We start from the raw sequence: 16,543 nt of genomic DNA, 5'->3' as shown, positions 1-16,543 counted from the left end.
GGCGGCTATACAGATGCTGTCAAAGTGCCAATGTTGCCAATAAATGCTTCGCACTTGACAGGAATAACAGCATTTTATCCGCTGCTGAGCTTTACTCTATTCGACGCGTGAAGTGACAAAGAAAAGCAAAAAGAAAAAAAAAGGCGCATCGTGTGTCATAGAGGTTACCGACAATTGGAGAGACTATAAGTTCGCGGCAGCAACGTTTAAAAGAACAGGTGCAAATGCGAAAGACAACTTTAAATGTAAGCACTTCGGCTTTCTTCCATAGGCTACCAACAGAAGAGAACTCTTTCGATTTCTGAGAAATATTCTTCTGGCACAAATAAACGTCGACTCTGTGGTTCCAACGCACTCTGATTTTGTAAAATTATTGGAAGATATTGCTAAAGGTCTAGAATGTCGCTTTAAGTCGATTTTGCCCTGTCACGCACTCATGGTGAAGACTTCAAAGAAGTTATAGTTTCGGAGCTGAAAAATTGTACTAAACCAGCGGCCTGATTCAGCGCCAGGTCCTGATGGCATTACTATGGCAATAATAAAAACTTCATTTAAGATATCGTCACACGCATTACGTACCATGGTAAACCATTCTAATAAGAATTCGTGGATTCCTCCTGAATGGAGACTTGCAAAAGTAGTCCCATTATTAAAAAAAGCTAGGTGCCGGTTATGTACTAGATAACAATAGGTCTACATATAACCTAGTAAAACTCATCGAAAGAATCTTACATGACCGCATAGATAATTGACTGATAGCGAACATGATTTTGAGCCCATGTCAAATTGGCTTCAGACGTGGGTGCTCGATTTGGTGCGCCCATATCGATCTAGAAAGTGGTATTCAACTTTGGATATCACTAAGGCATATGACAGTGTAGAACATGTACGCGCTTTAGAATGCAGGTCTGCCAAATTATTTTGTCGTGTGGGTTTATAAATTTTTAGATGGCAGGCTCTCTACGCGGATTGTATTCTTTAACGTATCAATATTCACAAGGTCTACCACAAGGATCAGTCCTATATCGCCATTCCTGTTTAATGTTTTACTGTGAACTGTACCTTTGCAACATGATGTGCATGTGTACAGTCGCGGACAGAATATTATAGACCATGAAATCTAAGAAAAAGCTTAATATCTCCACAACCTCACAACGCAATCTGGTATTTGCATTTTGGACCTCGACTAGAATATGCGAACAACGTTGTCGTGGGCAGTTTTACTGGTTACTGCTACAGGCTGCTCGGGAATTGAACGTTTTTGGAGATCCCGTGGTACATTTTATTCTGTCTTCGACTGTACGTACACACAGACGACATAGCATTTATTGCTGCATAGGTACATTTACATGCTTTGCACCAGTCCTATATATGAGCCGCCTAGAATTGAGGCTTGGTGGCATTAACCAATCAATCAAATTTTTATTTTCCATCAGGTGCTACAGATGGAGGGGCTACGGAAAAAAAGCGGCCACTTGGCGGCTTGACGAGTCCGCAGACCCATATATAAGGCAGCGTCTAGACAGCACCAGAGCATAAACAAGCGATAAACAAATGAAGACACTTGATCAAAGCAAATAAATAAAATAAAAAATCCTGAGCCAGATCAATAAAACACAGTCAACACAAAAGAATGAACAAGCAATAAGCGTATCAGGACACTTCATAAATGCAGAAGAAAAGAAAAAGTCTTGAGCTAGATAAAAACAAACACCAGAATAGCTGAAATCAGGTTAGTCAATGAGCAAACAGGCCTCTAAGTGTAACAGCGGAGCAACTAAATAAATCAAAATTCAGTGACTGATAATAGTTTAAAAGAGATGGCAGAGAGAAACACAAACGTTCCATACCAGAATTCAAGCGTGGTACAGCAACCTTCCAGTTTTCTCCACGTCTAGTATTGTAACATTTCTCATTTCTTTCTAAATGTGCCAAGGCATCGAGGCTATGAATATTTTTTTTTCACTTCATATTTAAACCGAGCACTCAAACGGTAGCGGTATAGCTTGTGAGCTGTAATAACATGTGCCCTGTGAAAGAATTCTGCAGTGGTCGCATTATGACGAGCATTGTACACGTGGCGTAGATACCGTTTTTGCATATGGAATATTTTTTTTGTGTTAGAGAAAGTAGTTGTGCCCCAGACAAGGTGGCAATAGTTGACGTGTGGATAGAAAAGAGAATTATAGACCAATATTCTTGTTTTAGTAGAAAGCACGTACCGGAGACGACCGACTACACCGGTTATTCGAGCAAGTTTGGCTAATACAAAATTCACATGCGGTTCCCAGGACAGATTGGCAGTGAATATCACACCTAGACATTTAAACTGGTCAACAATGTCAACTGGGTGAGAGTTTAAAACAATATCAGCATGAGGAGGAACAGGTTTATTTTTCGGCCAGAAGACAACTGCTTTTGTTTTATTTTCGTTAATCTTCATGTATTTGGATAAGGACCATTGCTGCAGTTTGACTATGGTATCATTGCAATCAGTGATAAGTTTATCGATGTTATTACCAGAAAAAGGTATGCTGGTATCATCTGCATATATAATAAATTTGGCGTTCTGATTAATGTTAACAATGTCATTTATATACAGGTTAAATAGCAAGGGGCCCAATATGCTGCCTTGTGGAACACCACAAGGCAGTGGCAGCACTCGTGATCGTGTGTTGTTTATTTGGACTAGTTGACATCGATGAGATAAATATGATTGCAATAACTGTAATCCACACCCTCGTATGCCGTAAAAGTCCAGCTTCTGCAGCAGAACATCATGATTCACCAGGTCGAATGCCTTGGAAACATCGACAAATAGGCTGAGTACTATTGCCTTGCGTTCAAACTGAGTTAAAATATACTCTTTCTGGTGAAGCAGAGCTAATTCTGTAGACATATTCTTCCTAAACCCAAACTGGTGTTTCGTTATTATTTCGCAGTGATGAACAAAGTTTACAACCCTACAGTGTATTATTTTTTTCAAGGGGCTTAGAAAATATAGGTAAGATAGACACCGGACGGTAATTGCCCAATTCATTTCGGCTTCCCTTTTTAAAAAGCACTACTACTTTTGCGGTTTGCATTTGCATTGGGAATGTCGATGTCGTCAAACATTTATTAAAAATATGCGTTAGAACTGGTGCAATGACATCTGCGACACACTTTACTGGTTTTACTTGAATTTCATCGATATCTCTACTGCTGCTGTTCTTTAAATTTTTTATTGTTGAAATTACTTCTTGTACATTCACTGGCTGTAGAAATATTGATTTTTCATTCCGCGTGCTGATATACTGATATGCATTTGAGGAGCTTCCTGGCGTACTAATATTTGTAAAAAAAATATTGAAAGCATCAGCCAGTTCCGCGTCGTGCAAAACTTGGCCATCAATTGTTAGTTTAGAAATGCAGGTACGTTGGTTATCGCGACGCAAGAGCGTGTTTAATTTGTCCCAGAGCAACTCACTCGGCACATTTTCGTCGTCCAAAAAACGTGAGAAGTACTCTTTACGTGCAGTACGCAGTTGTTTCGTTAGTTGGTTCCGATACCGTTTAAAGACGGCCAAATCACCAGGATTACGGGTGTTTAAGAACTGTCTGTAGAGCTTATATTTTGCTCTCATTTGTTGATACAGTTCATGTGTGACCCATGGCTTTCGAATTTTTCTACTCTTTTTACGTTTTTTAACAGAAAAATGCGCATTGTACAATCTTTTGAAGGTATCTAAAAAAACATTGTAGGCATTGTTAGCATCATGACTATTCAGTACGTCACGCCAGTCTGTTTGAAGCAGCTCATTCCTAAACGCGTCAAGAGCCGTATCGGTTACTGGCTGGTAAAAACTGTCAGCAGACGAACAGTTTACAGTGCGGGCAACTTGTAAACAAAGGAACACGGGAAGATGATCACTAATGGAACATGATAGGACACCAGCTATTATATCTTGCGATGAAAGGTTTGTTATGAAGATGTCTAGTACTGACTCACATTCAGTTGTTATTCTTGTTGGCTCTTTAATAACGTTGTCAAATCCATATGACAAGAGAAGGTTGTTAAAATTTGTACTAGTAAGTGTGTTAACACCCATATCAATATTATAATCACCTGCGGCGATCAGCTTATACTTGTTTTCTACAACAAATGAAAGAAAGTCTTCATAAAAATAAAAAAAATGTTGAAATATGCCCATTTGGCGGCCGATAACAGACCGAATATATTTCCTTATCTGCAATTAAAGTTAACACTTCATAGTCTGGAGTCACTATGCTAAATGAATCAAGCAGTTCATAGTCCATTTGTTCCAAAGTGAGAATTGCAGTGCCACCTCCGCGACCACAAGGGCGGTTGATGTAGTACGCATTGTAGCCTTTCATTCTGAAAACATCACTCTCGTTCGTGCTCCATGTTTCACTGAACATAATAACAGAAAACCTAAAAGAAAATTGAGTGAATAATTCTTCTAAAGAAAATATTTTGTTGCGGACAGACCTTGCGTTTAGGTGTACACATTTTAGTACGGAAGACCTAAAATTAGATACCATAATGTTCAGGTCATCTGGTGAGTAAAAAGTGTGCTCATACATCTTTGCCCTCTTCCCTTAAGTATAGCACTCAGTACACACTTCATTTTGGCTGAAGGCGATGAAGGTCCTCAAGGCATTTAATATGGATTGCGTTTGCCCCATCCGTCATACGCACAATAACCTTCCCATGGGTATACCATACATATTTGAACTTGGCCTCTTTCGCCCAGTTTATTGTTGCTAGAAGCAGTTCTCGGTTGTGCCTGGTTAAGTTTTCTTGGATGAAGATGTGTGGGTTACTGTCTTTTAGGTTGTTCTTCTTACGCAACCACGATTCCCTGATCGCCTGCCTTGTGAAGCGCACGATTATGCCGGGTATCTTATCTTTCTCAGCAGGCAGCCTGTGTGCCGAGGCAATGTCCTGTTCAACAAGATGAGGTGCCTTGAGCTTATCGGCAACCTCATTCAATATCGTGAGCAAGTTTTCATCTTTCAGAGAAGGAACACCATGAACTTCCAAATTAAGCTGCCCATTTCTAAACTCAAGATCATTTACTTCTCGTCGAAGTTGTACTTGAGCTGATAAGTTGTTTTTATCCCTTTCCTCCAGTTCTTGCACCTTCTTTCTGAGCACTCTAATCTCATTTTCTTGCACACCGATTGTGTTTTTTAAATCTTCAAAAATGGCAGACATGTGCGTGATAGATTCTTCTATGGCGTCCACTCGAGTTACGAGGGCTGGCAGGCTTTCAAGCTTCAGATTAATAGATGTAAGGATGGCCTTTATATCTGCATCGGTCTTGCTTTCATCACTGCAGCTACCATGTGACGCCGGGCTCCGACAATCTTGGCATCGCCACGCTTTCTTTGCAGTGTCAGATTTTCCTTTGAAAGACTTTTCCGCCAGCTCCGCACATTTTCCGAAATGGTACTCGTGTGCGCACTCTGAACAAACTACGCGTCCTTCGCTCTCAAGAAAGACCACATTACAGGTGCAGCAGACGTTAGACATGGTTTTCACTGCGACAAGATGTCGCTAGAACCAACACATGAAAGTACACTACAGGTCTTTGGCAGCGACCGCAGCACAAGCACCATCAAGAAGAAGAATGTGAGTACAAACTAACCTGCACAGTTTCGGCAGCAGAGTAAGTGGTTATGTCGCTGGGTGCTGCTGCCGCTGCCAAATGAAACGCTTCGCCAGGTGCTTCCGATATTTATATGGTCGATGGCTCCGTCAGGCGCGCAGGCGCACTGGATGCTTGCAGCGATGATAGCAGCAGTGATTTCGTGCGAAGCCGGTTGTGCAGTAGAACAGGAGTAGAACGGTCACGAGTGGCAGGGGAACCCAGGCAGCCCGCCGTGTCCGATGGGGCCGGGCAACTTCAGACGATCCAGGTGAAGACCGCTCTCCGTCGTATCTGCACAGTTTCGGCAGCAGAGTAAGTGGTTATGTTCGCTGGGTGCTGCTGCCACTGCCAAAAAAAAAAAAACCTCTCTCTTATGCTATCTTCGGCTGGTCGTTTCTGAGCACTCTGGAACGCTCTCGCGAGCGGCGTTGTGTTCGGCTGGTTGAAAGAGGGTGCGCGCCCTGCATTCGGCTGGTTCTTCTCGATTGCTCTCCTCCATCTTGGAGCGCTCTGAGGCGCTCCGAGCCCTGTCGTCGGAGCAGTCATCGAGACTGAAACGTCATCGCAGCGCCGGGTCGCTGCCGTTGGCGACGGCCCACCCGTAACCTTGGCAACCTAGGTCACTGCATGCTGGCGTCTCGATGAACGTTCGTCCCGCCGGCACGTCCGCCGGTCTTTCCAGCAGCGCCGGGAGCTTTGGATAGGCGAAACATCGGACGTTGGCAGTAGTCACGTGGTTACGCATCAGCAATTTCCTCCTCCGAGAGCGAGTCGCACGTTCGGCTTGCGCGCTTGTCCCCTACCTTTGAGCTCGGGAAACGACCGATCTACCCGACTCTGCTTCGGGGCATACAGGCGACCAGTCGAAGATACCATTAATATCAGAAAAAGCGCCGTCCTAATTTTCCCTCAAAGCTTTCCTGTTGAAATTTCGATTCTTTATCGACAAGAAAGTATCCCACAGCTGAATTCACTTAAATATATGGGAGTAATATACACAGAAAAGCTTAATTGGAGTTTTAATATAGATCATATTACATCAAAGGGAGCACGCGCAGTAGGAATGCTGCGTATACTTATCAGCAATCGTTCACGGTTGCGTCGGCATGCCATCATCATCACAATCACAACACAATCATCTATTGCATGCGTGTTCGCCCGATAATAGAGTTTGGCTGCGCTTTGTTTTCTGGCGGGCCTGCATATAAAATTCGGCTTCTGGTTCTATTAGAACTAAATGCATTACGTTTATGTTTTGGGCTTCCTAAATTTGTCGCTGATGATGTCCTATATCAAGAAACACACCTGCCTTCTCATGCGATTTCATATTCTAACAATACAAACTTTTCTAGAGATATATGCATCACCACAGAGGAGATCACAATGTTTTCATTAACGAATCCGCCTCATTTTTTAGCTATCAATGATGTCACTCACGTTGCCTTCAAGTTGATTTGGTACGCAAACTATTGGACCCAATAAATGTTCACCTATGCGATGTAGTCTTACTAAATTCCTCTTTTCCAGTCGCTAAAATTGAATTTGATGATATTTTCCCAGACAATGCCAAACATCTTCCCTATAAATATCTGAATAGTATTTTGGAAGACCACCTTGCACACCTGGATACAAAGGCCGTTATAGCAAGTGCTGCTTCCGTCTGTGAAGAACAGACAGGTGTGGTCATTGTATCACCACATCTAAGTTAGTCTTTTTTCCACTCGGCTATACCTGCCTTCAGGCCTATCTTTTAGGCGGAATTATTGGCAATTGTCTTAGCTTTACGCAAATTGCCATCATCTCTTTCATAAGCCGTAATCTTAACTGATTGCCTGTCTGTCCGCTTTTCACTAACCACATCCAAGTTGTCAGATTCACTAGCAACTTTATATTCTCTTCTCCCAAGACACTTACGTCTCATTCGCTTAGTGTGGGTGCCAGGCTACAAAGGTTTAGCCTTAAACGAATATGCAGATGCACTCCTTCCTGTAAGCAGGCAGGAAAAAAAAAAACTTCACTCGCAGTAGCATCTCACGATGGTCCTATAATCTCCGTTTTACCTACGTCAGCCTTCATCACTGCGGCGCGATTCAGAAAATATACTACCACAAATAACTTCGCGCAATTATCGTTGTCAACATCTGATTTCCCGCATCTCAATTTTCCTTGGAGCAACAAATGGTGCGCCACTAGAAAAATTCAAGTAACGATTACGAGACTACGGTGCCGAGTCCCCCCACTGAATGTTTAGCTCCACAGGTCTGGTCTGGCTTACATCGCCCTTGTGCCCTTTATGCAATGAGAGTGAATCTCTTGAACGCTTCTTTATGGCATGCCGCCGTTTCATTATTCAACGGAAAATATTTTTAGAAAAACCCTTCCAGGAGCTTGGCTTGAATTTGACTCTTCTTGTAATTATTTCCTTAGGTTACGGCCACGGGAACGTTTGTGAAGCCCTCTGCATCTTTCTGCGTGAGACAAAAACAATTGCATGCTAGAATTCTTCTTAACACTTATTATGCTCACTAACTTCTTTTTGATGTAATACTTATATAATTGATCATTCATATCTGTAACAGTAGACACTTTAAATCCAATTTGTAAGATACTTATTTCACTTCACCCTAATTTATGAAAAAAATTAGAACAGTTTTTGCACCACCCGATTCATGGCCGATCCCCCAGAGTGGGTCCAGAGTGGACCGAGTGGGTTGTGCCATTTCACTAGGGGAAAAGAACAAGATTACCGACGTCAGTCACCGACAAATGACAGATACAACGCACTCGCGGCTGTCATTGCGCAGATTCTAGCTCTTTTTGCACGAGCAGGCAAAACATAGCGATTGCATAAAAGCACTTATGTGCGGAAGTTATTAACTAGGTAAGAAAAAGCCAAAAGGTAGCTCGTACCTTGCTATAGCTCAACTTGTAGGGACGCCAGTTTTCATTGTTATTTTGTGCAGATTCTCGTTCCCGCCCATCACGCTGCTCCTTCTAGCCACCATAAAGTAACGTATACTGTACTTGTGTCCTCATTTATCCGTTGATGGATACTTCGAAATGTTAACAAAACCATGCTCAGTAGTTTCTGCGCTATTACTACATGCTATGAATTAATAGGTTGTGTCCACATCACGCCGCCTCCTCAAAACAATAAAATTATTCTCCAAGACCATGCTTTTGTGTATCGCGGGCGCCGAAACTAACTGATGACGTCATGGCCGCCATTTTCGCACACCGCGTGATCGGCCGCGACCAGTCAGCAAGTATGGAGGAAAGAAATAAGCGTCACTGGACTAGCAAAGTCGGCCCAACACGTGGTCATGTCACATAAGTTATTGTGTTTTCCACCGCCGCGCCACAGTTACTTCAGCTGCCCCCGCTCAGCGCACGCTCTTCCGAAAAGACATATGCGTGCGACAACACAAGGTGTGTCAGCCGAGCATGGAGGCAGGAAAGAATCCATGCAGCCCAAGCTGTCGAGCGCAGGGTCCCGTGTTAGGCCGGCTTTTTAAGAGAGGAAAAGCGAAGATGATGGCTTCATGAAGAGCTAGCTTGCGAAGGCGTTGTGGAAGTTTTCAATGGCAGATACGTCTGGAGTTTTCACCGATTCAACAGGCTACGCTCCCAAAGACACTCACTTGCTGTAATTCCATTTACTACACTTGTTCACTGCTTTAAGCAGTCATATTTTTGCAGAACTGTAGTTGAGCGGAATAGGCTGTCTGACAAAATAGCAACCCAGAATTCGCTGTTGACTTTCGAAACATACACCATCATGGCAGAATTTTGTTTTGGCCGAAATTGAGTGTTTTGAAATTATTTTTTCGATGGCAATTATATGGACACTCCAGACGAATTTTCGCCGTCGCCGTCGCCGTGATGTTCCCCATGAATTCCAAGTGCGATCAGATCGCGGCCGTGCCGAATGCTATAGGTGCGAGGAAACGTACGCGCCGAGATGGATGGTGACTTGGTGTGGCGGTGTCTTCTCGCGCGCGCACAAGGGGAATGTGGGAAGGGTGCAGGCCAACTTTTCGCGCGCGCAAGGGAGGGAGCGCGGAGATGAGTGTGCGCTAGGAGGGGGAGAGGGGAGGGTAGCGGGCGTCCCCGCTGCTGCTACTCCGGTCGCGGCAGCGCATGGCGCGGCTGCGCGCGTCTTATCTTGGAGGTAAGTGATACCTCGTTATAACGAACAGTTAAAAAGTCGGAAATTAGTTCGCTATATCCATAATTCGTAATATAAAATTTCGTAAAAAATGCATGCAAGAGGAGCAAAATTCAATCAGAGAAGGCACAGCAACTCGAACGATGCTTACTTGGGTCACGTTCATTTATTTACACACACAAAGAACTGCGTTATCGCGGCCTGCTTCTTGGTGTTGATCGCATTCCGTATCACGCCCTGTTCCACAGTTTGCAAACACTCAACAAGGGCAAACCCACTGCCCTCAATAGCACTGCAGTGGCGGCGCAATAAATCCAACGCAGCAAGTGCTTCTTGTGAAGTCGGAATGTTCTCATCGTCTACAGGGTCAGCCTGAGCTTCGTCTGCGGTCACGCCGCTGCCGCCGCTGCTGAAGGCGGCGCTGTCAGCGGTTGTGAGATGCGGACGATTTCTTTGGCTGTCAACTCTCGATGACGACGTGGCATCTGTGGCGCTGTCAGCGCCTGCGAGGTAGTTCTGAACGTTTGCTGCGCCGCACAACACACTTGTAGTGCAACGAAGCCTGCCACCTGCTATTACAGTGAGGTAGGGCTTGGCGTCGCGAAGTTCGTTATATCCGTTTTATGCCAAACCGCGTTCGCTATAGGAAGTTAAAAATACATGTGTTTGACAAAAATATTTCGGAAGAGTTCGATATATTCAATAATTCGTTATATGCGTGTTCGTTATATCGAGGTTTGACTGTAATCTGCCGCGGGCTCGAAGTCTCGCCGACTCGAGCGAGGTAGCTGATGGCTTCGTATGTGCTATGTTCTCGCGCGCCCACTTCGCGTTGAAGCGAGGGCCAGCAGGGAGTCGAATTCGCTCACAGCTGCTGTCGCTCTTCGTCACGCTGATGACAGAGAGTCTCCGCGGTCATCGAGTGAGATGTGTTCGTGTTTGCCTATGCGCGCGTGACATCGTGCTTGTTGATTTAGTGAGATAATGCTTAAAGCAGTTTGTGCAGCTGGTAAAGCTACTAATTTTACTGCATTTAGCTGTCTCATAATTTGCTATCGAAATGGAGGCTTCGCCTTTCGGGAAAAACTGCGACATTTTTCATTCATTATTTGATCATATTTTCACATTTTGTTTCATCATCTATTATTTGTACCCAGAATAATAAAAATGGTGATGCCTGTCATGTCGTTCACAAGAACTTGTTCTATATTGAATGTATTTCCACCATTTTTGCTCCTGGTCTGTCTAGTTACACGTGTACCATGCTGCTAATGTCATGCGTAAAATCGCAGTATGAATGAATGAATGAATGAATGAATGAATGAATGAATGAATGAATGAATGCCCAGATTTAAGCACGCGTTAAGGAACCGTCGGTGATCCAAATTAATCCAAAGTTCTTCAGAACGGCGTATCTCATTGCCGCAGTGTTGCTTCGGGACGTTAGACCTCATGAATCAATTGATCAGCAGTTCACGATCAACGTTTCTACTCTCCCCCATATGAGCTTTTATTGCGACACAACTTTCTTTCTTTGTTTCTTCAATACTGCAAACCTTGTACAGGTCCAAGCACGGTGGGTTAAATGGCAACAAAACAACAATACCAAAGTTAAAAAACGTCAAAGTGTGGCGAAAGGCAATAAAGAATAATGCCAGTTGGTTACAGTGCGAGGAAAAAATGAAAACTTGAATAAATCTGTTCGCGCAAAATACGGCGTCAGGGAATCTAGGATGATGGTGACGTGTATGCCTCGGCGTTGAAAGCGACAGATATGGAGTAGGGTTAATAGCTAGATCTTGATTCCAAAGCAAGAAAAGAAATTGCAAACGAAAATTTTTTCTTCGTTGTTCAAGACATTGGATACCATTAATCTGCATTAATTCAGAGGGTGAGTCATACGGGGAAAATTTAGAGCAAATAAACCTTACAGCTTTTCTCTGTACCTTTTCTAGGCGGGTGATATTATGTTTATTAAATGGGTCCCAGACAACGCATGCATATTCAAGTTTCGGTCTAATTAGTGAATTGTAAGCAAGTAATATTACGCTGGGGGGAGAATTTCTAAGCTTATGTCTTAAAAAGTTTAGTTTACGGAATGCGGAAGAGCAGATGTTATCTATATGTAAATTCCATGATAAAGTATTAGTAAGTGTGACACCCAAATACTTATATTTAGTCTCTTCCAGCAAAGGTGAAGACCTAGCCTGTAGTTAAAAGAAAGCGGAGCTTTTTGCGAGAGAAGTGAAGAAAGAAGGTCTTATCAGTGTTAAGTTTCATTTCCCAAGTTTCACACCATTCAAAAATCTTAGCAAGGAAGGAGTTAAGATGGATTTGGTCGTTAATTGAAGTTATTTCTTGAAAAAGCACACAATCACCCGCAAACAACCTGATTTGGACATTCAGATGAAGTTCAGTAATAATGCCATTAATATATAATAAAAACAATAATGGCCCCAGCACACTTCCTTGGGGCACGCCAGAGCCGACCGGAACGCAGCGTGAGTGTGGCTCATTAACTGGTACTAATTAGTAACGATTGGTTAAATAGTTTGATATCCATATGATTAATATTTCTGGGAGGCCAATGCGTCTCAGTTTTAATATTAGTTTGTCATGAGGAACTCTATCGAAAGCTTTACTGAAGTAAAGAAATATTGCATCAATCTGCCCGTTCTTATCGAGACATGAAGCGAGTGAATGTATTACCAGAGTCCTTCCATGTTATAAAAATGGAAGGACTCTGGTATTACTGTCACTAGTTGTGTAATTGTTGAGTATCCTTTTCTAAACCCGTGCTGGAAATAGAGAGGACTGCGTGCGCATCTAAAAATTCATTAATCTAGTTGGCAATAATATGTTCGATTAGTTTACAACATGATGATGCAAGTGATATTCGGCGGTAATTTTGTAATAATGCGCGGTCACCTTTCTTGTGTATTGGCACAACCCTGGCTATCTTCCAGTCGCTCGGTAATTGTCCATGTAGTCATGAAGTACAAAACAGAATAACTAGAAACTTTGCAACAGATTCAGCATATCTCTTCAGAAACACATTAGGAAGGTTGTCGGGACCACATGATGATTTAGCTTTTAAATTTAGAAACATAGAAACTACGCCAGGGTATACATATATAAAATTTACATCACAAGGATGAAACACTGCGTCAATGGATGGACAAGCACCGGATTTAGAAAATACACTGTGAAAGTAGTCATTGAAGTGGCGCGCAATATCCCCGTGATCGGTAACCACAGAACCATCAACCAAAATTTGCGACACCGGTTTCTTTTTTTCACTTATATAATTCCAAAACTTTTTTGGTTCCTCTACAATGAAATTTGGCAGCACTGTATTAAAATAATGTTCTTTCGAAGAGTGTACTGCGCGTGCAAGACCTCCTTTTAAATCCTTTAAATTGCCTAAATGCAAGCGCTGTTTCTTTAACCTTTTTATCTTTCACTTTAACTGGATTATTTCACGCGTCATCCACGGCGTTTGTCTACGAACAAATTTATGTTTCCTTGGCACAAACTTATCTATACAGTAGTGGCACATATCTAGTGGCACATAATGGCGCCAAAGTGTGTTCAAATCAGTATATTTAAAATCGATAAGGCATGTTTCCAAATGCGCTATAGTGGATGCATCATCTGCACGTGAGTAGTCTTTGAAAGAACAATGTTTCACAGTGTTATTAGATAGAGTACAAGCGACAATGAGCAAGTGAACACAGACAAGCAGGTGGTCAGAGATGCCTTCCATAACTTCAACAGTGTAATCAGGTAATCCTCTAGGCAAAATACGAAATCCAGTACAGATTTGCTAGTTCCTTGCACACGTGTCGGTTCCTGAACTATTTGAATTAGGTCATGTGTTAACATCATGTTAAGTACACTGTTTAAGTTATTGCTGTTTTGAGGAAGGGATTCAAAAGACTGAACGCCAGGGTATGAAACCAGGGATGGTAGGAGATGAGAAGAAGAAGAAAATAAATTTGAAGAGAATAAAAGTCATATGTCATAGTCAAAGCTTAATGGGGAAAACCTACGTTATTATATAAATAAACGCGCACCAAGAAAACTGATAAGAAAAAAAAAAAGGTTAGAAGGTGATCCAACCTACAGTTGACGTCGGTGAAAGGCAATGTCTTCCTGAGCGAGTTGGGGATGAGAATCGACATGAAGCCACTCCTCAGGGCACCCTATCATGTGACCCCTCGTGTGAGGGGAGCAGGAGTAGCGTCGGACTACTTAATGATTTGACTGCGCTATCTCCCGGAACGGCCCACATTTTTATACTGCACTACCTTCGGGATCGGCCCAAGTGTTTAGACCGCACATCTCCGGGATTGGCCCACGAAAGAGGCTAGAGAGAAAACTTTTATTGTTTGGAAAGACAGAGAGGTCAATGAGCAAAAAACAGACATACCCGATTCGGAAAAGTGGGGTTAACTCCCCATAGAATACAATGTCCTCAAGATAGAAGAAAAAAATATGTTTGCATGGTAGTAGCCTCCTCGTTTGCCTGTTAGACGAGGAAGCATCGTTCGCCCCGGTCAGTGCGTTCCACTTTTTGATTAATTCTTGCACTTATCATTATATGTGCGTACAACCACCCGATTCCTAGCTCATCGCTCATTGTGGGCACGTGCCAGGTTTTTAAGGCTCATCGTCCTCATTGCTCGTGCGGGCGCGTGCACAGTGCCAGACTCGAGGCACGGAGAAGATGAGGAGCGCAATGGTGACCTCCGAGCAGGCCGTCGACGCTCGCGGGCGTCCCGCCGGATGTACCTGAGGTCTGCGGAAGTGGCAGCGCCAGCAAGCAGCAGGAGCCCATGGTGCCCTCCGGCGAGGGCCGCTACCAGCTCATGGCGCTGTGCAACGCCGCGCTCGCGGGCGCAGCCTTCCTCTGCCACCTGTTCAGCGTGCGGCTCACGACGCACGTCATGGATCACTGGTGCCGGCCCACGGAGGCGTTCGCCAACATGACCGCGAAAAGCTGGAAGGAACTCGCCGTTCCTATCCTGGAAGACGGCACCCGCAGCCACTGTACCAGGTACGCGGGCTGCACTCGCTGCAGGGCTTTAAAGGGCTTGACGCTAAATTGTCCGCTGGACTTGCGTGGGTGGCGCCTTTAGTACGGTGCAGAAAGCGGAGAGAATTTGGGCCGCTATTTTTAGAGGCCAGTATTGCATCACTGTTGGAATAGTTAGCAATGCGGAACGTTGTTGGCACGGTCAGGGTTTCAACCGCGGTGCAATCGGAGATCGTTAAAGGCCGAGACTGTCAGTGGTACGTAATTGATGTAATACCGGAGAGTTTCCGCGCTGTACAGTGCCCATCTACTGAAGATGCCCACTCACCTGTTAGTTAGCACCATCTTCGCGGAACATCTCCTGAGCCCTAGAGTATGTATTTGTCTTGTATAATGCAGGAACAGGCTGACTTTTGTTAGAAGGCGCACACAACCTGGGGGAAAATAACATTGCTGAATCGTGCGAGGATTACGGTATATTAAAACTCGTATTTCAGACATTTTAGGCGTCAAGAGTGTTTAACAACCAGAACGGGCTTCTGAGACTAATAATAGGTTGCGGTGGAAAGAGTGAAAGTACCTGTAAAATTTATTTAGTGCTGATGTAATGAATGAAATCAGAACGTGCAAGGAGCCTGGTAAATATGTTTCTTGGTTTCAACGAGGGTGAAGTTTTGAAGTTGACTCACGCTTGCTTAAATTTTATTTATTTATTTTCTATTTATAGAATACTGCAGGCCTTGTAGGGGCCCATGCAGGAGGGGCATTGGTATAAAAAGGAGGGTCAGTAAAGATGTGCTGAAATGCCCAAAAGGAACAATGGCTTAAGAACATAGCAAGGAAGAAACATAAGCTATACATTAACTGCAATTCACAAATACAACAACAAAAGCTGTACAAAGATAACTGCAAAGACGCAGCGCCTAGAAAAAAGAAAAGTAAGAAAAGCAGAAGAAATAGAATTGTCAAATGCAGCGTGCTTAGGAGTCAACACGTTCAATACATTCTGTGCTAGTAAAAAAGAAGGGTAACGAATTGTACTAGTTATTGTGCGCGGAAACAAGGAATATTTAAAGTATTTGTCCTACCGAAGAACGTGTGTAATGACTAATTGTGTCGGTGTCTTGTCAAACGTCCTGTCAGGGGTTGGATGTATTGTCCTTAAGGGAGAGATGATTATTCTTAAGCAGAAAGAGAAACTTTAGCATCTGAATTTTTTTTCGCAACTGCAGTGTTTGAATATCATGCTTAACCATTAAGTTGGTCGGGGAGTGTGTTGAACGATATTTAGAGAGTATAAAAACGAACAGCTTTTCGTAGATTTTTTTCTAAGGCGTCAATGATTGTTTCATTTCCAATTCCCAGATAATAGATACATGTTCAAATTTAGGACTTGTAATAGAGCAGCAGGAAGCCCTATAACGTAAAACTATTCCAATCTATTTTAGTCCAATCTTCTGATATCAAGTTTACGTAAGCGCCGACGAAAGCATCGGAGGTGGGGGAGGGGTGACCCACCACGTTGTTTTAACAGCCGAATCAAACGCTCTCCTCGTTTGTAGGAGGTCACTTTTGTTTGCTGTCAAAGCGAATAGCATGCCTACCTTGGCAGGCTTTTCTTAACTAATTGGGTGACAAGGGGCGAGGAGCCCACAGAAATGGAGAGGCTTAAGGTGGGGC

The 16,543-nt window shown here is 43.4% G+C and overlaps 1 protein-coding gene across 1 annotated transcript in view; it reads left to right on the top strand.

The window, feature by feature from the left end:
* The first annotated feature begins 5,557 nt into the window (after positions 1 to 5,557).
* The window catches only part of LOC139054116 (neprilysin-1-like), a 68,253-nt gene continuing 57,267 nt past the window's right edge, over positions 5,558 to 16,543 (top strand). Inside the window, exons 1-4 of the mRNA XM_070530689.1 lie at positions 5,558 to 5,638; positions 9,022 to 9,086; positions 14,484 to 14,569; positions 14,625 to 14,884. Of these exons, the coding sequence (XP_070386790.1) occupies positions 5,558 to 5,638; positions 9,022 to 9,086; positions 14,484 to 14,569; positions 14,625 to 14,884 (492 nt within the window). The remainder of the gene's footprint in view (positions 5,639 to 9,021; positions 9,087 to 14,483; positions 14,570 to 14,624; positions 14,885 to 16,543) is intronic.

The sequence above is a fragment of the Dermacentor albipictus genome, chromosome 1 (assembly GCF_038994185.2).
Source record: "Dermacentor albipictus isolate Rhodes 1998 colony chromosome 1, USDA_Dalb.pri_finalv2, whole genome shotgun sequence".
NCBI lineage: Eukaryota > Metazoa > Arthropoda > Arachnida > Ixodida > Ixodidae > Dermacentor > Dermacentor albipictus.
This window is presented reverse-complemented; position numbering and strand designations above follow the sequence as displayed.